The sequence below is a fragment of the Gambusia affinis genome, linkage group LG14 (genome assembly GCF_019740435.1).
Source record: "Gambusia affinis linkage group LG14, SWU_Gaff_1.0, whole genome shotgun sequence".
Taxonomy (NCBI): Eukaryota; Metazoa; Chordata; class Actinopteri; order Cyprinodontiformes; family Poeciliidae; genus Gambusia; species Gambusia affinis.
Window position 1 is genome coordinate 20,562,711 of NC_057881.1, and position 24,218 is coordinate 20,586,928.

The 24,218-nt window shown below is 40.1% G+C and overlaps 1 protein-coding gene across 8 annotated transcripts in view; it reads right to left on the reverse strand.

Annotated features, from left to right (window-relative positions):
- Window positions 1-1,035: 1,035 nt before the first annotated feature.
- The window catches only part of adcy2b (adenylate cyclase 2b (brain)), an 89,674-nt gene continuing 66,491 nt past the window's right edge, over window positions 1,036-24,218 (reverse strand). For 7 of the 8 annotated variants that reach the window (XM_044139267.1, XM_044139269.1, XM_044139265.1 and 4 more), the window contains 12 exons: window positions 22,326-22,423; window positions 21,613-21,697; window positions 16,441-16,581; window positions 13,763-13,882; window positions 13,226-13,410; window positions 11,008-11,092; window positions 8,111-8,269; window positions 5,766-5,912; window positions 5,474-5,581; window positions 3,188-3,302; window positions 2,941-3,065; window positions 1,036-1,956 (listed from right to left, as the gene is read on the reverse strand). In XM_044139267.1, the coding sequence (XP_043995202.1) occupies window positions 1,804-1,956; window positions 2,941-3,065; window positions 3,188-3,302; window positions 5,474-5,581; window positions 5,766-5,912; window positions 8,111-8,269; window positions 11,008-11,092; window positions 13,226-13,410; window positions 13,763-13,882; window positions 16,441-16,581; window positions 21,613-21,697; window positions 22,326-22,423 (1,521 nt within the window). In that variant the 3' untranslated portion in view covers window positions 1,036-1,803. The remainder of the gene's footprint in view (window positions 1,957-2,940; window positions 3,066-3,187; window positions 3,303-5,473; window positions 5,582-5,765; window positions 5,913-8,110; window positions 8,270-11,007; window positions 11,093-13,225; window positions 13,411-13,762; window positions 13,883-16,440; window positions 16,582-21,612; window positions 21,698-22,325; window positions 22,424-24,218) is intronic. The other variant, XM_044139264.1, reaches the window with a different exon arrangement.

Consider the following 24,218-nt stretch of genomic DNA (forward strand, 5'->3'; position numbering starts at 1 on the left):
AACCGTGAAAGTCTGAAACGTTCTCAGCTGACTCTGTTGTGGGGCAAAGAAGGAATTTTCACAAAATGAAGAATGTTACGGACAACCCCAGGTTTCATCTTCACGAGAACAAAACAGTCAGAGGCTTCCTCAGAACCGCTGTGATACGGACTGTTACAGGAGATCCTTTCATCTCACAGCCATCAGGATCTACAATAATTCTTAACCTAATAACGCAAATGGTATTGGCGACAACATCTAATTTCCCTTTGGGATTAATAAAGTATTTTTGAATTGAATTTAATAAAATTCTTAGTATGGGTCAACAATACAAAAACACATAATATTTCGACTAAAAACTACACCAAAAATACTTTCAGTGTGATTTTGTGTTTTTGCAGTCAATAACCTACACACTGTGGACGTAATCAGGGCCGGATTTGGAAAGTTAAGGGCCCATGGGCTAGAGCCAGTTTTGCAGCCCTATCCAAAATAAATAAAACAATAAAAAATAATAATAATTTCACTCACGCAAATTACATCACATTATGAGGTAAGTCTGCACATTAGTAGGTTTAAAATGTCCCACGTGAAATAGCTCCACGTTGGTATCAAAAAGATGTAGTACAAGTTTATAATTTTCCAATATTTGACTATTGTATACATTTATAAAAGTGTAACAATATTAAAACAACAATTCGTATTGGTCTATTAGTTTTATATAAGGCACAATTCATTAGCCTAATAGCATAAGGCTGATGAAATTAAAACATGCATTCATTACAAAAAACATTCAATATCTTTGGAGCCGCCCAAAATCGTGGAGCCCTGGGCTACTGCCCATGTCAGTCCTTTCTAATAATTTATATAGGTCACCCATAGCAGAGACTATAGAAATGGAAATTAACTGGTTGTTATTTGTTTTGACATTTTGATAAATGTATGAAAATATTTACTCAAAGTCTGTCCCAACTATTCTGTGCATGTTTTTACTGAATGACGGTTCCAACATGAGCTTTTTAGCTTTTGGAGAATTAAAACGACACGCACTGCGAATTTATATACAAATGTTTTAATGGATAACAAAAAAAAGATGGCAGTGAACGTTCACACACATGCTGTTGGCATGGCTCCAGCTTTAATGATATAAAAAACAGAAACCTTGCTCCTTGATTCATGAGTCAAACTCCACCTGTTGGCATGTGGGACACATATGCAGCTATAAAGCTAGAAATACAATCACAGGTTTTATTTATCTATTTTTTTTTCTTCTTTTGGCAAACTACCCATTAAGCTGGCAATTTGTTGACACCAACAGCCCCTATATGACGAGAATTATTGTAACATCCATTTGGAAATGAAATGAACCAAAAATCAGCTCTCAGTGCCAATCAGGCAGGCCGAGAGTAAATAAAAAAACAAAATACAAAAAACAAATCGACTCAATTTGCTCAAGTATAAGGCCGTGAAGCACTGCGACACTGGCATGGGTAATTAGCTCCACACCACTACTATTTTACAGACAGGTGACTGGGGGTCCTTGAGAGCTGCACTAATTTAGCCACCCTCTCTTTAGTCAGGCACTCCTTTAGGCCGTGAAGAGACTCCTCAGAGTGACGTCCTTGTAACACTTGAGAGGTGCAAACCCACTCAGAGTGCAGCGTTGAAGGACCGCGCCGGCCCACCTCGGCCTCCTCGATGGACGCCGGTCCAGCGCGCGGCTGGCTCTTGGTAATGGGTTCTACTTACAGAGCATGACAAATCACTTCGGTGCCACTTTGTGCGATTGTTGTTGTCAGGCGTGTTTTGGCGGTCGAGGCGTGCTCAGGGCAGCACGGTCCCCTGCGACAGAGATCGGGTCATCTCTGTGTGGACGAAGTACGTCTTCAGCTCCCCTTTCCCCTTCACGTTGATGATGCCGCGGCACGAACACATGTAGCCCAGGCTGGACAAGATGCCACTGGTCTCTTCTGTCACCTGAATGCCACAAAAGCCTTTGGATTATTGGGAAACGTACACTTACAGTCTCAACCAAATATTTATACATATACGTTTTGTTCTCACCGTCAAGCTAAACTTTCTCCTGCGTTTGCTAAGACGTGATAACCAAATTACTTCTATTTGCTAAATGTTAAGATTAATGAAAGATTTTCATATGTGCCAAGTGTATGACTTTGTTTTTCAAAAGGATGCGGTGGAGATTTTTGTTTTTGTAAGGACATGGCCTCAGTCCAGTAGACAGGGCATCCATGCATCCTTATGAAGTCTTAAATTCATGTGATCTGAAATTAAGGCCTTAAAATGTCTTTTTTTTAAAGTAAGTTGGCCTTAAATATGCTAATCTTAGATCTTGAAACTACAATTTAATCTCGTATGTAGTTTTTTTTCCTCACAGAACTTTTCTGTCAGGTAGAAAATTTGAGTGACACTCAGACGTTTTGTGACTCGAGGCAGTTGAGGTATTAGCTATAGCTGCTAACATGCCTTTGCTAGCTGGCTAGCTTTTTGTGTCTAAAGTGGGTGAATTTGATGACACACGGAGAGCAACGAACAATACCAAGAGACAAAAGTGATTGCCACTCAACGCACATGAAAAGTAATGAAACGGGTCTTAAATTTCATTCGAGGTGGCATTAAAAAGGTCTTAAAAATACTTTGTGAAACCTGCAGACAGCCTGTGTAGAGAGCCACCAGTTCTCTCTGAAACAATGGGCCAAACTGCCAGCTAGATACTATCAGAACCTTGGAGCATACTGACAACTTTTTACACAAGTCCTACGTTTTAATAGGCAATTCTATCAAATACTAAAGAAATGTCTGAACGTTTCTGAAACTGAAGAGAGGCAAAGAAATTCTCTTAATTAACTTAGATCAAATTTAGTCTAATTTACTATCAGTGAGGAAAAACTCTCTCTGATTTCAGCTCTACATTGATAGACATGCATCATACAGACGTCTTACTTGGATTTTACCCAGAACCCCCGTGGTTTCCATCCTGCTGGCCACATTAACACTATTCCCCCAGATGTCATATTGAGGCTTTTGAGCCCCGATGACTCCCGCTATCACCGGCCCATGGTTAATACCTGGCAAAACAACAACAGGTAAACACTGGGGTAATCTTCATAAATATTCAACAAAATGGATTCTAAATAAAATAGATGGAAACAAATATGCACAGTTTTAAGGTTGTGGAGACGACTCCTACCTATTCGCAGCTTGAAGTCATTAAAAGAGTGTTTGTTGATGACGTCTAGCTTCCCAACGAGCGCAAAGGCAAACTCCACCATGGTGCCTATGTGCATGTACTGTCTGTCGTGTTCCTGAGGAAAATGCAGAGTGAACAGAAACGTGTGTTAAGGTGAACAGCAACAAAACCTCTGTCTCAATGACAAAAACATGAGGAAGTCAAACTGGAGTCACAATCTGCGTTTCCATTGCAAATGTGCTCAACAGATTGTCAAAGTTCCGCTAATGTAGAAAAAACACAATCTTGCAATTGCAGTGTTTCCATTAAATAAGAAATGTGATTAAAATCACACATGAATAAGTTTGTTCATGCCATAAGTCATTATCATGACATCATCATCCAACTGCTTCCTGTCTTCTTCTTGGTTTGAGCCAGTGGCAGCATCCGGTTGTGGATCACGTGACTTATTTGATGCTCAAAAAGTATTTGAGCTCTGAAAATGTACCCCCTTAAATACATAAATATAAACCAGTTAACAGTGATTAAAGATCTTTGTCTCCACTTCTCTGACCTGGTCTTTGTTTTGTAAATGCTCGATATGTAAAATGAGGAAGCAACTTGTGGCAACATGAAGACGGACATAAAGTTTGCACCGGCTTAAAGAACTTTGACAAAAGGTGAGAAACAAAGTTGCTAAGATGTAATTCAATAACTAGCTTTAAAACAATTTTGGAAATTATTTTAAAGCAATTTCTAAATTTTGGAGTCTACAGCGAATCAGAGTGCCAGTAGCAGCTTAGCTTATGCTAAATTAAAGAATTAAAAGCTAAATTAAAGTTTTGAAGTGGCCTAGTCAAAGTTTCAAAAATGGCTTTGGCATAAAATCCTACTGAAATGCTTTGCCATGGTCTTAAATGTGCTAGTCATACTTAAATATCCTCCAGTGGGACTAATTTAAAGACATTTGCCAAAGAACACTGGATCAAAATTAATCTATGGTGATGCCATTTCCTGTTATTACAAAAGCTTGATGGCTCAGGTTAGGTTGGGTTCAGAGAGACAAAGTGCCAGTTTGGTTTGGATAGATTAAAAAATAAGTTTCATGATTTACTTTATCAGAAGATGACCTCACAGTCAGAGATCTGGAGAAAATGTTACAACATAAGAGTGGGGGAAGTACAACAAAGTCAGGATGTGGTTGACTAGTTAAAGAGCGTACACTTTAACCGTCTGGTAGCTTTTTAAATATATATATATATATATTTGGGTTTGGGGTTAGTAGTTTAATTGTACAAGATAAATGTCACGTGAAAACTACAAGGCAAAAATAACTATAAATGTTGATTGATGAATCTGACCCGTTGGCACGTTAAGATATATTTAAAGACTGATGCAGCAACAGTGTCCGAATACGAGGCGGGGCTGAGGGAACGCCCAGTTAATCCAGATCAGCCAGATCTCCTGACACAGCGCTGATGCCTGAACAAGACCCCCATTTGTTCACATGCATTCAGATGTGCGGGGGTTATACATCACCCGTCCAATCACTGATGGACGGGTGATGCTGCTGCAGATTTCATGGAGCGACACACACGGGGCTTTTAGCTGCGCTTGGGACGCCGTTGACGCTGCAATGTTTTCACTGCTCCATTTTTTGTGGCCTCAGGTAGCCATAGATAATTAGGAGGGAAAGTCCTGGGACTTGTCAAATGTACATACAGGGACTGAAAGATGCCCTCTGTTGACGCCCTGCATGAAGCCGCTGTATTCTCAGAATCGAGGCTCCAAAAGTCTTCATAACCAATCAACTTCTTGGCATTTTGTCAAATCACGAGGACAAACTTTATAGTGTTTTCAATTGGGGATGGTTTGTAATAAATCCAGGACAAAGTAGAGCGTGTCAATGGTGTGCATTTTGGATTCGAGACACTTTTAGTGCAGCATATTACTGTAAAAATCTTTCAAGTGTGGATACTAGCATACATAATTACCCTCAGGTTCATATTACAACCCCTTGGTTGTAATATGAAAATATGTTTTTCATATTCACCATTAGAATGCTCCCCATTTTGGTCATCCTATTCATACTATTTTAAATTAATAAGTCATTTTGTATCAGTATCAGACTGAAGTTGAACATTAACGTTCCAAAAGTTAGGAAAACCAGCCATTCTGACCTCCCACATAAACCCCAGTAAAATACATAGAACACAGTGGTTTGATTGGGACAGAATGAACTTGTAGCTACAAGCTACTTGTCTTAGGATGTGCTGAGTCTTACAGTTGAGGTGGAGAAAAGCTTACTTGTGTGGAGTCTGGTCCTGGAGCCACATTGAGCCCAGTTGCAGCCATGTAGGTGCTACCAATGGTCTTTATCTTCTCCACGCCGCTGAACTTGGGCTTAGACAGCAGCTGTGAACGCAGAGGGAACCCAGCACAAAGTCTGAAACAGGAGCAGCATCCAAACATCCGCCTGGCTTTGTGCTCCTTCCGCTCAGGAGCGTCATGACACTTCCCCGGAGAAGGTCAAAAATCTTTCTTTTGTCTTTTTTCACACTTTCAGACAGTCAGGATTATTAGTGAGAGAGGAGTTTACCTCATCAAAGTCGGCTATGATCTCGTTGAGAAGTCGGAGGCACTCCAGTCCTTCCTTATTGACATCAGACTCGGTGTAAAACTCTTTGAAGTCCGGGATGGAGGCGAACATCACACACACTGACTCGTACGACTGATGATAAAGGTCCTGATAACAAGCAAGGAAGAAGAAGAAGAAGAAGGAGAAGAAGATAACAGCTAGATGGGCCGTATCGAACAGGCACTCGCGGCAGAAAGATGAAGAGAAATGGCCTGTGGTTTCATTGGCTTTACAAAAAGTAAAATAAAATAAAAAAATAGCATGACCTAAATGCCTCATGCTGAACACTGAGACTTAGACTTTAAATAAATAAGAAGACGCTTTAATCATCTCTGCAGGGTCGCCGGGGCCCCGTGGCAGCTGGAAAATAGGGGCATTCATCTTTAGAAAGGAGGAGGTAAGAACAGAGCAGCTCAGGTGACGCTCAGAGCGAAAGGGGTTTTGTCTTGAGCAGTTTTATTTTTTGGAAATGTTTCAGACCAGAAAGCAAAGCAAGCAACACTGGGTGAAGACATCATGCAAAGTGCAACAGCTAAGAAAAACAACATCAATAACAGCATGCGAATGTGGACTAATTTATTGGCACCTATGGTAAATAATGTATGAAAAAAAGTGAGGAGAATTAACTTGACTACATTTAGTCATTGTGGATAAAAGTCCCACACTGTTAAATAGTTTTTAGCAAAACCATTATTTTTGCCTGTAGAAAGAATTTCCTCTAAATAAACTCGAGCGTTGCTAACATTTCAACTTTATTTCTTTCGTCAGGTTTTCCAGAAACTTCTATTAAGTCGGCCGCCATCTTGTCTTTCCTTGTGTTCAGAACATGACACACGAGACCGGTCTCTTCCAGCTGGACCTATTTTCATCTGCCCCACACACAAACTGAAACCTCAGAGGCTCACTGCAGAGAGGGGCATCTTGGGGGACAGCACGTCTCCATGACAACCATTATATGAAAAACGCCAGTCGACATCACATTTGTGATGGAAATGCTACCATCACCAATGTAAACGTGGTAGTTGGTTTAACGCAACCAGAACTTTAACTGGATCTGTAATCAGATTAGGGTAGGTGTCCCGATCAGCGCGATATCAAAGTTGGACCGATTTCCAGTATCGATATCAGAGCGATTTCTGATAATGACATGCAGACCCAATGATTAATAATGGGTCTGGATGTTCTCATAACTACTGCTGCTCACTATTGTTCTCTCTTTGACTGAAATTGCTCGAACAAAAGTCCAGAAAATTAGTAAGAAAAGTGTGTATGATTTGTGCTGATATCGTGTCGATGTCAGCCAATGCTCATATCTGCGATATTGGTATCGTATCAGGAGGGAAAAAGTTGTGTCGGGACATCCACATACAAAAAAGAGGCGAAAAACGCTGTTGTTCATAGTATGAACAGCAGAGGGAACAATGTACTCAGTGTGTATATAAAATAAGTCCTTCTAAGGCTTTGGACACATCTTCACCAGGGGAGACACCCAGAACACTGAGTGTGTTCAGTGTTTGCTGGTCAGAGACGGTGGAAACCCAGAGTGACTACTGCACCGCTGTTCGGCTTTTCTTAGAGAATAATCCTAAAATTTTCAACGCACGGCACCCCTCCCCATGAAAGTGCCTGCCACCGTCGTAACTGGGTCACTGAGGAAGACGAGTGAGGCAGAGCTGAAGCCTGAAGTGAAAGGCGCAGGTGCATTACAGCACCTTTTACTTCACCGAGGCACGACTCAGTCAAAACACCCTCAGAGCTGTCAGCCAACGAATCATTTTACTGTGCAGGCAGAGAAATATTGCTTATTTTTCTTTGACTGTTTTATTTTTTTTAAGGCTTTGCCAAATCAGAAAATGTAAAAGATAGAGCCCAGCTTTCATGGATTCAGATTAAGCACTTTGTGACTGCTACCAGCAAAGAGAGGAAATATCCTGTTCAAAAGTGTCTGCCACTGGTTCATCCCTCGAGTTTTCCATGTTTTAATGACTCACATGTCAGAATCAAGTAGCTCAAGGAACACAGAGAAGATTCGCTTAGAAATTATCAGAAGGAGCTGAAAATATACTAAACTCACCCCAACAAAAACACAAAAAGAGTTTCAGAAAGTCAGAAAGAAATCCTGATCATGGCTACGATAAAGAATTTCAGGTCAGAAATAAAACAGAAAGGAATTATGACTGACTGAAGACTTCTGCACGATAATATCACACAATGACATCCAAGTAGGAACATTTTCTGATTTGATCTATGTTTTCATCCTCCAAATGTTTGCAAAATCTAGAAACATCTTGATATGTTTTGTTCACCTCATTTTTCCAGTTGCGTCCCAGGAAGTGCTCGGCCACGTGTGCCGGTAGGACGTTCTCCAGCAGAACCCGGTTCAGGTTCTCCATGGTTTCAATTTCCTCACACTCCCTCTTGAACTTGTCCCGCCACAAGAAGTCCAGCCGACAGTAATACTCGTTCTGTTGGAGGAGGACGAAGAGGAGAGGGGAGACTCTCTGTAAGCCTCGACTGAAAGACTTTCAGAAGGATTTTATGATTCTTCAAAAATAAAATAGTGGATAATTGTTAAGTAGAAGTAAAACGATACAAAGTTTTCAAAACATTTAACAAATAGAAATCCAGCCAAGTGCTTTGAGGTGTGACACTATTGCTACTTCTTCTCTACAAAATAGCTCAAACCCGATTGGGTACTGTCTGAAAACAACAACAGTCGAGTTTTGCCACAAATTTACAGTTATATCTAGGTCTGTACTTTGACTGGGCCATTCTGACACATAAAAGCACTTGGATTTAACCCCTCTCACTGCAGCTCTGGTTCAAATGCTCTGACTTTCTTTCAGGATTGCTTTTTATTTAGCTCCGAACGTCTTTCTGTGAACGGCTTGCTAAAGAACACAACCCCGCAGCATCATACTCCCACCACCAAATTTCACCGCTGTCTTTATTTTCCATCAAACAGCACATTACTTGAATCACTGCAAAAAACACAAAATCTTATATTAAAGCATTTTTGGTCTAGTTTCTGTTGGAAATATCTAGCTGTACTGGGGCAGGAATTGTCGTTTGTGAGCATAAAGTTTTTCTGACAAGAATATGTGTTATTTTTCTGTGTTATCTTTTCCTTTTCACGTTTCCTGCGTCGGTACAAAATATCTGCTGATATCCACGGTCACTTCATTAAATTAAATCAACACTTGCACAACAATACCATTAATAAATAAATATTGCACTGCAAAAACAAAACAAAAAAATCTTACCAATACTTTCTGTCCAGTTTCTTGTGCAAATATCTAACTTCACTTGAAATTAGACAAAACTAACTTACAAGTAACTTTTCAGCAAGATATAGAAGCTTGTTTAAAGTCCATAATTAATCAAATATTTATTTTCAAAAACTAGCAGATTATTTCACTTATAACAAGAAATTTTCCCCTGGTTATAAGTAAAAAAAACTATGATTGCAATAGGCCTTTGCAGAACTTTTGCCGTTCGGGCCTAATAATCTGCCAGTGAAACAGATACTTTTCATTTGCACTAAAACTGACCAAAAATACCTGCTAAATTTTTAAAATTTTTATTTTTGCAGTGAGACTGACCTGACTGGGCCCTGAAATAAAGGCCTTGTGCAAAAACACCTTCAGCCTATTGCCTCTCAGTGGCAGGCGGCTTAATTTCTCTCCTAATGCGTCGCGACTGCGAGGCGGTCGTATTTGGAACGCTTGGTATTCATGGAAAAAATAACAAGACAGCGAGACAATGCGAGAAGCAGCAGCGCAGCTATTGCTCAAGGAAAAAGCAGACAAAGCTGCTTTGCATAAAACATAGCTGCTGCTTCCTTCTCTCTTTCTGTGCTTTTTGGTTATTCAAGCTTGAGGTAGTTTTGCATACATTTGCATATGTTAGCGGGACTCGTATGCGAAGGTCAAGACATCCTGAGGTTGCGTGTTCGCGCCTCCGTTTCCGGAGCGCACCGTCTCTGTATCCGACGGCTACAAGGTTCTGGTGGGCGGGCTCCTTTACTGACCGTCCAGGGAGACGTAGTTGATTAGCAGGCGGAATGATAGATAGATGCACTGAGTTTTTTATTTTATTCCTTGACATTAGCATCAGCCGTGGCAAATTTAGAAGATTCCACCACCGACGGACGGGAGGATCTGCTGCTTTTCGGGGTCTGGGAGTTTCTGGGAGTTTAGTAATTTGTGCTAAGAAGGTTCCACCTTGGAAGACCTGAGAGGGCAATTTGTGCCACCTTTTTAGCACAAATTAACAGCCGGCATTATTAGGGCTGCGCGTGTAAACGTAGACGAGGAAAGTCTACCTCGGTGAGTCCAGAAAGTAGGCCAGCTCATTCCAAATGCCGTTTAGAAAGCAGCTAAACGAGGCTGTAAATGAGTTTTGCTCCACTGTGCAATCTGATCTTGGGGGATGAATCACTGATGCTGTTTTCCTCGTAACCTGATTTCTCCTCCCCTCTGAAGAAAGTTCTGAGAAAAGACCTCATTAGAGCTGATAAGAAATTTGGCGAGGAAAATTTGTCAACGGACTGCTTGAAGCGTGCAGAGCGCATCAACCGCTCAGGGCAAAGAGGTCTTCCAATAATCATTTTAGCGTTAGATAATGGAAGAAGTTTGTAATTGAAACTTAAAAAAAAACAACAAAAAAAACATTTTAAGAACAGAATCAGCTTCAAACAAGAAGTTTTAAACATCCAAGTCGGGCCAACAAAACCTTTATTTCTCTGCCGCGGGTGACCCAGAACGAGAACAACGCAAGAGGCCGATTGGGCCGCCGCGTTTCTCTGGGGAGCTCCGGATGTGGGTACAGAAGTCGCAGCTCGGAACATCTGCTTTGAGATGATAGATGTTACCCCTAAAAAAAGATTCAATTCCCCGCAGAAAATCTGTGTCAGCTGAGTTACGGTGTCACATGACGCAAGGACGGTGGCGCCGCACCAACAACACAAAAGACAAAATGTCGTATTTATATACACCGAAAGCTTCTGGACGGTAAAAATATCCTTCTCTGAAGGAGTCAAAGTACCTCCCACCGACTCCCAGAAGTCTCCATCTCTGCTTAGATGGAGCTGAAGATGATCTTTGAATGCTGAATGACCTAATTACGTAGTTATGACTGCAGCAGTGGCAGAAAAATCAAGTTTTATTACCAGTGATATCTCCATGGGGGGCGAGCCACTCACCTGCCTGGCTAACACCAGCAGAGTGATGAAGAAGATGAACAGAGACACGGAGCCCATGGTCTTCAGGTCCTTCAGGACACCCGGTCTGAAAAACAATGTTTGAAAACCCCCGTAATCACAACGTTCACTTGGAAACAGTGTTTTGGATTAACTGCAGGTAGTAAAGATGTAGAAATCCATATTCATTTTTAACAGTAACACAATGCCACAGTTAAAAATGTGTCCATTTGCCAACAGAAAATCACTTTTTCCTCATGAAACACTTTACCATATAGAGGTTGTGCTTAACTTTTCTTCTTTCCTTTTTTTTTTTGCTATCTGTCATTTTGACTGATGACGCCTAAAATGTTGCGTCTATCTATGTTTACCTGTCAGTTTAAAAAAAAAAATAATAATAATAATAATGACGACAAATTCAGGCACATTTAATTTAAATTAAATGCAACAAGCTGGACAGAGAATCCACAGTGTGCCGTTATCCATGAAGCTGATGAATAAATGTAACCTTTTCTCTGCAGTGACAAAGAACTACTGACTGTGGCCACAATAGCTACATAACGCACAAAGAATGGAAATTAAACGATTGTATCTAAATTTAAGGTTAGGTTTAGGAACAGACTAGCAGTCTTCAGAATTAGTTAAATGTCTGGGTTAGTTGTAAATTTAGTTACTAAAATGAATGGAAGGCAACGCAACAAGTCCTAATGTGAGTAATTGTGTTTGTAGAGAAAAAAAAAGAGCAAAACTCACTAATAAATGTTCTCAAACAGCGTGATTATATAAAGTAAATAGTATTCCGTCCTTCTCCAGGCATTTGTGACCCAGAAGGTTCTCTGCAGTCTTAGTTATTTCAGTTTTGCCCTGCTGATGAAATAGTCTGCATTGCAGGACGGCCATTCCACTCCTCCTGTGTTGTGCTCCTTAAAAGTCTGCAGAATGTGGTTCAGTATGTCTTTGTTACAGTGCATGGATGCAGCCATGCTCAGCGACGGCAGGTTTTTCCAGCCCTTTTCCATTATTGACTATTAAGGGCAATCTGCCAATCAAGTCCGGTTCTTCTTTAAAGAAATCACTTTCATGGACATCTGCAGACAAATAGCATGAGACACCTGTTTACAAGAACTCCTTCAGAATTTGGTCTGATCAGAGTCTGATTGCAATCACATCCTAATCAGCAGGTTTGAACAAACTACCACCATGATTTTATCGTTATTATCTCCTTAAACGATCAAAAACCTTTTAGTTGATGCCAAAAGGTTGTTTTCAGAGATGCAGTGAGCCTTTGTTTCTGGACATTTTATGTGTGTATGGCAGCACACACATTTGTCTTGTCTGAAAAAGGAAAAGTTTCCGTAAATGTTAAGACTTGTGATGCTGTTCTTGTTGTTACTTGCATCTCATTTTTTTGTTTACATTTCAAAACATCAGCAGATGTTTGGTAGATATCATTCATTTTGTGCTGTGCTCCACATCTTCATTTAAATGCCAACTAATTCAACGTGATCGAACAGTATTTTCTGTTTGCCTTTTTTTGCTCACAAGAGACAACTCTGTGATGTTTGCGTGCACAGAAATACGTATTTGAACGGTAAATTGCAAGATGAATTCACTGCCTTACCTCAGCTGACTGAACTCTACCCTGATACTTTACTTGTTAGAGACGTAGCGCTAACTGAAGATGTTGATAGTGTGTCAGGAATCAGGTTTATTAGGCAGCCTTGGTCTATTTCCTTTTCATTTAGCACTTCAAAATGATTCCCCTGCATTTGCCTGTAGAAGAAGAAACTCACTCCTCACGCTAACAAAGCAAGGTGAGAGAAACCGAGGGGGTTTTTTTCTGCCAGCTTCTCTCGGAGCTAGAGAAACTTTTGACAGTTTTTTTTTCCTTCTTCTTCTTCTTCTCTCCCCCAGCGGTTGTCAGTCAAATGCAAAAGCTGAATCCTTCTCCATCAACACGAGCAGCATTATCTGTTTCTGCCACTCATCATCCCCTCTTTCCAGCCGTTCCGCTCCGCTGACAGCAGGATGGGTCGCTGCCAACTCCGCCACCGAGTTGTTTCAGCGGTCCCCTGCTGCAGAGTCGCTCATTTTAATAGGCCGGGATTAACCAATGGGGTCGCAAAGGTCAGAGAGAGATGTGGGATTTTAGTCGGATTATACAGATTTAACCAGATTTCCCATCTCTGTAATGTAAAAAGGTAGGAGAACCGGCTGGTACCTGTCCGGCTTGTCCGTGGGGTAGAGGGCTTTGTTGAATGCGTCCAGTAGGGAGGCGTGAGTCTGCAGGATGATGACGTTGTAGATCACCACGGCGACCAGCATCACCACCATCTTCAGCTCGTAGTTGATCCTCAGGAAGACCGAGCATGAGACCAGGCCCAGAATGCAGCAGTAGATGAAGTACTGAAGACGCAAAGAACAGCAGAAACCCTCGTCTGAAACGTTATGTGTTTTCCAGGCCACTTTGTAGCAAATGTCACGTTGAGTTGCTAAAAAAAATGCTATAAATACCAAATATAACTTTAAAGAAATTTGACTTCCAGATTTGATGCCTTGAATTTGGGCATCCGTCTCTTTAAGAAGCTCCTGCTCTGCTATTATTCCTTTAACAAAGTTTTTACCAGTGTTCGCTCACATAACGAACTCAGCCGATGCGCAGTTCAACCAGGTGTTTGCTAATTGCTGCTGGCTAGTCTGAAGGAGCCGAGTTTTAATTACACAACAAAGCACAAATCTGTCAGCCGGCCGCGCATACCGGGAGGTAAAACTTGTTTTTGTCCTCCAGGTAGTTGGACCGGCTGCTGTTGGACACATTCACAGTGAGAGCAGCTGTCTGGATGTCCTCTGCAGATCCTCCAGGGTCCTCCACAAAGAACTGGACAATCAAATCAAGGGGGGAAAGAGGGGAAACACGATGAATTTATGGTACATCACCAATTACCTCCTGGCAGTGAGTTGAGATATGCAGATCTGAGTTGCTCCTGGTAAAAATGAGCAAAACACTGAATTCAAAGAGCTTGTTTGAAGGTGAATCAAAAATCCCATGCAGTCTGCAGCTATTGTAAAAGTTTGGCATTTTCGGATAAACAGAATTAACAAACAATTTACTTTTAATTCTACGGTTTGTGCTGCATGTTTAGCTTGTGTCAGCCAGTCGTTCACTTAACTGATTATTTTTTATTTTTATGAGCCGATTAGCGAGAATTATCACTTGGTGAATAATCCTACTAGACGGGATCATCCCCGACATAATCAGAGAAAATCAACTGCGGAGCGGCGCGGCTGAGTCACTGCGGTTATTGTTGAGCTGCAGCTGGTCTGGGCGCTCCTCATTGTTCTGCTGAACGAGCGAAGAGACTCCATGTCAGCTGCAGGAAGTGGTCAAGTTCGCCACTTCCTGCAGCCGTGAAGCACCAGAGCGCAGAGGCTGAGCCCCGCCGCTCGGCTGGGAGCGCTAATTCACCGGTTCAGTCTGTTCAGCCCTGAAACTTTCATCAAGCCGTCTCTGCAGAAGCCAAGTGGAGGTTTGAAACCTGCGATTGTTTTGCCTTCCTCCAGCGGCGCTGCCATTGTTCTTGGCTGCTTCTACTTCTCCTGCAGTCGCATTCACAGTTTTTTTTTGTTTTGTTTTTTTCTCCTTCTTCTTTTTTGAATTCCTTTCAAAATGCCTGATTGTCACTTGAGAAACAGCCATCTTTACTCCAGAAAAAAGGTTTTGCTGCTGCTCCCAGGAATTACGATTTACACTTGACGCTGGCAGCCGAGGCTCCTGGAGCCACGCCCGTCTGCTGGCAGGCAGGAAGGAAAACTCTTCCTGTTACTATTGATTTGTGAGTGGCATGTTCCTTTCAACATGTCGAAAAGAGAAATTCCTCTTTCTACAATACTGTCCCTCCATTCATTTTGGTGTCTTAATGAATAATTCAAAACACAAAAACAAAAAACTGTGATTTGGATTCAAAAGTTAACATTATGTCTAGTTTTACTGTTACATTTTTTAATTATGCTAAGATAATCATGTATTTGTCTTAGATCAACAAATACATCTTAATGTGAGACAAAGTTAAATGAAATACAAAAATTTGTTTTCAAACCAACATCAGTATTGGTTGATATTATTATTATTAATCTTTAACATATGGTTATCGGTCCTATAAATAAAACTGGGCCAATATTAACGACCAATATTTATTTTGATCTTTTTGGTCATATGGTTTTTGTTTGGTCATGTAACATTGATAGTGATGCAGCAAAGGATTGTGGGAAGTTTAACCGACGCAAAGAAGCAGTGTTGAAATCAGCAGTGTGGTCATTGAAATGGTAGAAATGTGATATGTATATTATTATACAAATTGAGCATGTGCGTCACCAAAATGATGTGTAAAGTACAGAATTTAAAATGCATTTCATCTACATTAGAATAATGGCAAATATCTAAATGTATAATTAAAATACTTTGTTGTAAATATTTGACACATTTTAGAAACAAATCATTGTAAGCAAAACATGAGGACATGAAACAAAAACGAATCACTCATACAAGACATACAATATTTGTAAATGTTGGTAATCGGTAACGGCAGCAATATTTAGATTGGATATTGAAATCGGCCCAAAGTTTTATATCGGTGCATCCTCAGTTTTGTTGAAAAAGGGAAAAAAGAAATCCAAATCAATCTGGTCTTATGTTTAAAAGTTGACTGTCCATCGTATTAAATCATAGCTGTGATTTTTCAACATTTGTTCAGTAGCTGAGTTCAGCTCAGTTCCAGTAGCCACAATGAAGTCCAATTACAATGGTGTTAAATCATGAAATATCCTAAACAGAACCTGACTACCACGTTTATGTCTCCGTGTAAAAAAAAAAAAAAAGAAGAAACGTTTAAGTCAACTCAGCATCTGTACTGTATCGGAATCAGCCAATACTAAACCTCAGAGATCGGTATCGGTAAAAAAGTGGATCGGTGCATCCTTAGTGAAAATCCAAATTTTTTAATTGAATAAAAAAAAAAAAAAAGGAACAGTTTATATTCATGATTATTTATTCATATCCATCAAGACACAAAATGCTGTAGGTAAACTTGTGACATTGACGGTAGATTTGAAGAAACGTCGATAAAGTTCTCAACTATTCTCACCCTCGCTGTTAGAACAACGGTGCAAAGACCAAACGGAGGAGTTCTGCTCCTACTGGGAAGGAAACACCTGCTCTGCCTCCAACTCTGCATTAGTTATCTTCTGTGATCATTTTTGCTGGTAACGTTTCAGTATTTGACTTCATAAAACCGAACCCACAGTTTATTGCATTCCATGCTGCTATAAATACCACACAGGCCAACACTTCATCTGCAGCTGCTTGCTGATCATGCACACACCCACGAGTCGCAAGAGGACAAACTACATTCGCAACATTTTCTACCCAGCCAGTCTCACCATATTGAACACAGCCATCACCAGTATGAGAGCCGTGGTCGTCATGGTGAGGACCAATCGCAGCCAGGGGTTGTTGGTGACGATGATGCGAGAGGAAGCCGGGAGCCATGGCAGAGAGCAGAAGGACCCCTTCCCTCCCTGCTGTGGATCCAAGGGGGAAAAGGAGGAAGCAGAGGACAAACTTCCAGCATATTTGTTTAAAATAATATCAGCAATATACACTTAAAAAAAAAGAGTAAAAAATCAATCCTAAAAACTGATCATATGAAACACACAGAATGCAATAGATGTATGTAAATTAGTTTGCAACGCCGGTAAAATAAGTCAAAACTGACTTACAAGATATAGGAGCTTGTTTTAAGTCAAGAATTCATTAATATTGATGAAAAGGTTCTCTTTAAATTATTTCACTTACAAGATATTTTTTCGTCTTATAAGTGGAAAAATCTGCAAATGGAACAAGCATTTTTTTTTGTGTCAATGTTAAGGAATTATTTACTTAAAATAAGCTTTTATGTCTTGCTAAAAACTTACTTGTAAGTTAGTTTTGTCTCATTTCAAGTGTACTAAGATATTTTGGTCACTATAAACCAGACCAAAAATACTTTTTGATGTTTTGTCAGAGCAGTGAGAAGCAGAAGGTGAGGAGGTGAAAGGGGGGGATTGCTCCCATTGTTAAGCATGGTGGAGGATCTGTGATGCTGCGGGCCTGTTTCACTCCCAAAATCTTGTTGGAATGTATTGCAACCTAAAACTCTTTGAAATAAACATCTGATGAAGTCTGGCAGGAAACTAATAACTGATCATAAATCAACTGTGTTTCAAAAAAGAAAAATAAATATTACTTACGCAGAACAAAAGTACTCAACATAATAAGGTTGGATTTTTTCTAATTTTTTCAGTGTCAGTATATGCTACTGTCACCATCTAAAATAAGTCCTTGAAGAATTTTAACTCAATTTAAGTTACAACATTTACTTTCCCTTTGAGATCGCTAAAGTATTTTTGAACTGAAATAGTAATTATCTTAAGCTTTTTTGCAAATCTTCACCAGGTCTCCCAATAAATGTGTCCCCACTGAAATTACTCAATTCTAGCTTATTAAAAAAGGTTCCACTTTTTAATTTTCTTATAAAAGTTTGGACCGAGCTCCTTTTGTAATTTAAGAGTTCTTCTGGATGTTGTGCTACCTTGAAATCATTTTCCTGAGTCCAGAAGTGTGACTGGTACCTATTATTGCTCTCTCTTCAACGCAGCATGTTCACACTGCATGAGCTCTAATGGCTCTCACACTTTTTAAATTGGTTTCCTGGTACAGGGACGCTTTTAAACAAGAAGGGAGGAACATTAGCATTAAGATTAGGATCTATCCCTTTTTTATAAGGTCAGATATTATTTTTAATTCCCGTGAAACACTAATCCCTTTATTTTTCCAACTTGAAAGCTGTCTCTCCAGTCGTTGACACAGTGCCTTCTCTTAGCAACAGCTCGGCTAATTTGGTCCGAAAGGACGTTTTCCGAGAAAACGCATTTGATCGCAGCGAGCGCGTAATGAACTCTTCCACAGACGAACAGAGGATGTTCTTTAGCAATAATGTGCCTCGTTAACAGTGACGTCTGTGAAGTCGACCAGTTGTGTGGAGATAAAACATGAGCCCACTGTTTTGAGACGTGCCTCCTCGTTAGCCAATTAGCTGCTCTTTCAGCAGTGACCACGGGGTCTTTCGCTGGGAATACGCGGACTGTTAAATTGATTTACAAACTCATCAAACCTGATTTTTTGGTTCCCGCCTTCTGTTTCTAATTAAACAGAATACGAGTCCGACTCCTGGGTCAGGGCAGACCCAAGGTTACTGGTTATCCTCCCAGCAATTAAAACTGACCCACTTACTGGGTGATGCTACTCTCCTGGGGAGGAAGATGGAAATGGGCTTCTTGAGCGAGGAATCTCTTATTGATCGGCAGTGGAGCCCCAGAGACAGGTAACCGTGTCAGCATGGAAATACCAACATCGCTCTGCTCAAGCTGGATGAGAAGCAGCTAAAGTGAAATGGGGCTTTGACTTGATTTAATTTAATACAAAGAAAATATTCGTTGAATATTCAAATGTGTTTTTGAACTAGTCACAGTAACTGTTTCAGTACAAAAAAGTAGGATGGTTTAGAAAATACAACAGTGCTTGTAAATATTTCATGGACCCAAGACATTTTATGCTTTATCGCAACAACTAGTAGTTTAGGAAATGTAGTGCATAATGTGTTGTGTAATCCAAGGAAAGTCTGCTTTAGTTTTCTTTGTACTTTATTTCTTCAGCTTTTCCACACTCGTCTCCCATCTTTGTCCTCATCCCTCTCTGTTCTTGTCCTAAGTTTAAATCGCTTTTTTCTCTCTTATATATATATATTCACTTTCCAAAACTCATAAACCTGCCTCCCTCCACTGTCCTTAAGAAAATAAAATAAAAAGTTGGGTTAGGGTAAAGTTTTAGTACAGTGCACAAATCACTTTCATGACCAAAGGTGTGTAGATGGTTACTCTCAGGAGTGTGTTACCATGAGACATAGATACATTTACAAAGTTACACTGCTTAACAGTAATTACTTGGCTTATTTAGCCTGTCAGAAAAGCTAAAAAAAAAAAAAAAAAAGGTTCATTTTTATCTTGTATTTTCACCATTTTATTTATTTAATTATAGATGTCACATTTTCAAACTAAATATTTAATTGGCAAGAAAAAAAAAAGAAAACTATTTTATATTTTTAGCTCCAAACTATATTTAAATTGAAGAAAAATATTTATCTAGCAAGCTAAATAGTTTGAGGCTAATTATTTAGTTGGTAGCTAAATATTTCGTTTCAAACTTTAGCTTTGAAATAAATATTTACCTAGCAAGCTATATATTTAGGGTCAAACTAAATATTTACTGTGCTAACTAAATATTTCGCTTAAAACTTTATTTCTAACCGATATTTAGCTAGCGGACTCCATATTTAACTTCAAACTAAATATATAGCTTGCTAGCTTATTATTTTGTTTAAAGCAAAAATATCTAGCTAGCAAGCTAATATTTTGAGGCTAAATATTTAGCTTCAAACTTTAGCTGTAACCTAAATATTTAGCTTCAAACTTTAGCTGTAACCTAAATATTTAGCTAGCAAGTTGTAAATTTAGCTTCAAACGAACTATTTAGCACAAATATGTAGCTTCAAAATTACCTTTTATCCTTATTTAGCTAGCAGGTTCCGTATTTAGCTTCAAACTAAATGTTGCTTGTTAACTTAAAACTTTCGCTTGGAGCTGAATATGTTGCTTGAAAACTAAACATTTAGTTTCCTAACTAAATATTTATGTTGGAGCTAATTAAGAATTAAACTAAGAAAGGAATGTTTTAAAAAGTTATTCTAAACAAAAAGAATATCTAGAAATTCATTAACTCATAGGAGATAAGCCTGTCAAAATTAAGCCGATGTCCTCCAGTCGTCTTTCCTCGTCCCTCACACTAGTTTCCTAAAATTGACGCTGAAACTTCCAGGAACGGCCAAATAATTCATGAAAGCCCGAGGTTTCATCTCATGATAGTACAAAACTGTAACATGTCCAGAAGCGACGTTTGACTCAAAGCGTTTGAGCCGACGTGCTCAGTGATTTCCACAGTTGCAAAAGACCAGATATGGAGATTGGGAGAGAATGCATGAAATCATTTATTCATGAGACACTGCTCTTCGGGGCTCTTAGCCTCTGAATGAATACAGAGCTGATTTTTCTATATGCCACATTCAGTGGGTGGATTTCTCACACGTTCAGTAAATCTTTAAATGTGTTCAGATGGGAGCGATAAAGATATCACGTACGTAAACTAACACTATGCAAATCCACATTTGCAGCATGAGAGAGGAGAAACTGTAAACATGCAACGCAAACAGAGGCATATGAAAGTCCTCTGTCTGCACACTTGTAAAATAATATAGTTAACAAAACGGAAGAATAAATGCGTAGAGCTAAATTTAAAATATAGCTTTGAACACTTTATGTAAGAGCAGTTGAGTTTTTGTGGAGAGAGCGACATTTGCATTCGCCCCCCCTCTACTATGACAAACCACTGCCTTTAGAAGTAGACACATCGCTACAATAAACTGGTTTAAATCAAATACCAGTCAAAGTCCAGACCTAAATCCAACTTAAAATCAGTGGCAGAATTTTAAATACGAGTTGTGAAAGGTGCCTGAAATCTGGGTGTGGCAATGGACTGAAACCTGAACATTCAGAGAAACATAAAGACAGTAATAAAGTCGGCCTTTTACCATTTCCATGATTACGCTGGCTCCCTGTAGCTCAGAGAATAGACTTTAAAATATTGTTGTCAGTTTGTAAATCACTGAGCGGCTTAGCACCACAATATATTAAAGATCAGCTGTTGTTGTATCAACCCTTCCAGACCCCCCAGGCCTTCTGGTTCTGCTCTACATCCCCAGAACCAGAACCAAACATGGAGAAACAGCATTCAGCTATTGTGGACCACAAATCTGGAACAAACTTCCATAAAACTGCAAAGATGCAGAAACACGGAGTTCCTTTAAATCAAGACTAAAAATCCATCTTTCTAAGAGTTGCCTTTGATTAGTAGCAACTGGAGCATTGATCAATATATTTGTTGGATGATTTTGATGAAGGTTTTTGAGAAATGTCTATCACCATTTCATAATTAGTTACTGTATAATGTTTTACAGTGAAAAGTACTTTGAACTGCCTTGTCACTGAAATGTGCAATACAAATAAACTTGATTGATTAATTGATTGATTAAAATAAATGGGAATGAACACAAAGTCCTCAATTATGTTGAAATACAATGATGTGTGTGAGTTAAGACAATTTTCCTAGTACATACTACGTTGTGGGGACCAGCTGCTTTTGGACAAGTGTTGTTGTGACTTGAGTTTAGGTTATGTTTAGGGTTTATAATGAGCCATGCCCTGGTAATGGTTACCAGGGTAACAGTCAGGGTCAGGCTATATAAACGAATGGAAGTGGATGTAAAGTCCTGGTGAAGACAGTGGAAGATAACATGTGAGGGTGCGTGTGTGCCTGTGTGTGTGTGTGTGTGTGTGTGGGTGGGCGTGTGTGTGTGTGTGTGTGTGTGTGTGTGTAGTCAGGCAAAGACCCAGCAAACCCACCAGAATGTGACCAGCGAAGCAAAGGAGGAGGATCAAAGCCAACAGCAGGAACGTCAGGCCGAACGAGATCCCCAGCACAGCAGTTCTGCAACACAAACACACTCAGCAGAGCCATCCAGGGCCGCAGAACCGTGATGAAGTTTCTACTGCTCTGTGTCAGAGCTGCAATCCATTCACAGTAATGGGACATAACAGGAAATTCTAGGGCCTCTCCGGATCTCCGGAAACAAAGCTTTCAATGCGGACATTTTTCTTAAGCATAAATACCGCTCGGCAGAAAATTAAATACGACTGCCATAAAACAGATGAGGTAACGTCTCGACGTTGCGAAGCAATGTAGCGGCGAGCGGCGTGGGGAGAGAGACACAAATTAGAAAATCAATGGCCTCTCAGAAGCGGAATTACACCTTTGGCTCAGAGAAGCGGTAAATTAGCAGGACCGCGAATTTCTGTCCTCACCGTGGAAGCGACGCCACGCTTTTGATTCACCTGATCTATAATCACTGGCAGACATGGTGCCCTTTCATCTCCGTAGGCTTTTTAAACATTCTGCCTCTTGCCCCCCTGCCTCTTTCATTTCAGCCGGGTCCCCGTTGATGAGGCAGCTGGCGTCAAATGGCTTTTGCGCATCAGCTTGCCACCGCAGCTGGAGGCGGCTGACGCTGCCGGCGAAGTGTGCCGTGTGAGTCGAGCAAAAGGGACCTAAGACTTACTTGGGCAAGACGAGGATCTGCACCACGAATATACAGCAGAATATGAGGCAGGCGCAGGTGACGTAGTACTTGAAGGCAGGTAAGGTGGTGGATCTGTACTGTTGAGAGAAGATAAATATGAGAAAGATGCTTCTGGGGTAAAGCAGAATGCTGCAAAGCGTAATCATCCATGAACGTAACATCACAACCAGAAGGAATAAACAGAGGCTATTTTGTTGAGATTTTATGTAGACCAACAGACCAGTCAATAAATAAAATCCTGTACAAAAGCCACTTAATTAGTAACCAGAGTCCTGCTGGATGTAACTCAATCTCAGTTTCAATCTAGCTGGTCTGTAAAGACCTTGGAGGCTCTTTATTGCCTGATCGTCCGACAGACTCAGTTTGATTTGGGACCAAAATTGAAACATTTGTTACATTTTCATCTGCTGCGGTTCGCTGTGTAAAACAAGCCAAACCCTTTGAGGAACCTGTTCTGAAGAAAATGATATAAAAACCTCAGAAGAAGACAAGAGTTCAACTTCCTCCTTTGACAGATGTAAACAGAGTTTATAGCGTTTGTAGGTTTTCGCTTATCTTATTGGCAAAAGATTACACGCTATTTCTCCCGTTAGTTTTAGACGAGTGTTTGTTTTGGTTGTATTTACCCAGAATGCCTGGCGCTATAGCTCATGTCCTGCTTTTGGAGTGGTCTCCAGTCCAAATTTCAACCATATATGCATTCGAACTGCATTAGAGTTCACTTCAACTGGACCAAAACATAGGTTTTGAGCAGACTACAGTTTGCCATTTGATCCAAATCAGAGTCTGATTGCACGTTCACACCTCCCCAAAGGAACCAGACTTTCCAGGAAAATGAACAAGAGTTTGATTAAAGCGGACTAAACAAGGCTGGTGTGAATACACTCTTATAGAACAAGGAAAAAACAAAGTCTGCCTTCTATCACTTGAAGAACATTTCCAGGATTAAAGGACTAATGTCTCAGCCAGATCTAGAGAAACTCATCCATGCGTTTATCTTCAGTCGTATTGATTACTGTAACGGCGTCTTCACAGGTCTGTCCAACAAATCAATCAAACAGCTGCAGCTGATCCAGAATGCTGCTGCTGGAGTTCTCACTAAAACCAGGAAGATAGAGCACATAACACCAGTTTTAAAGTCTCTCCACTGGCTCCCTGTCGCTCAAAGAATAGACTTTAAAATACTGTTGCTAGTTTATAAATCACTGAATGGTTTAGCACCACAATACATTAAAGATTTGCTGCTGTTGTATCAACCTTCCAGAACCTCTCAGGTTCTGGTTCTGGTCTGCTCTGCATCCCCAGAACCAGAACCAAATGAGGAGAAGTGGCATTTAGCATCTATGCACCACAAATCTGGAACAAACTTCCAGAAAACTGTAAAACAGCTGAAACACTGACTTCCTTTAAATCTCAACTAAAAACCCACTTGTTTAGAGTTTTATTTGAAACGTAATCAATTACAAATTTATTGATGGAATCTGACTATGTTGTGTTTTTATTGTTGATTCTATGTTGCATTATGTTTTTGTGTTTGATTTGATGTAAAGCACTTTGAAATGCCTTGCTGCTGAAATGTGCTATACAAATAAAATTTGATTTGATTTTTGATTTGGAAGATAGGTTAAGAACTTTAAAGCGGTATTATTACAAAAACTGTCCAATCCATCCATGGTAATTCTGGAGCAGGTGGTCTTTGTGCACTGAGGATGCAGTGATTTTTCACCAACAGAGCTCTCCAGTTCAGCATCAGACTAATGCATGCTGTGGCAAACATCGTCCAACAGCGATGCTGTTTTTGGCAGAAGTCTTCAATCTCCCACCTTCACCTATTGACTCAGGAAAAAAGTTGGCTTCCTCCCAATTCACAAT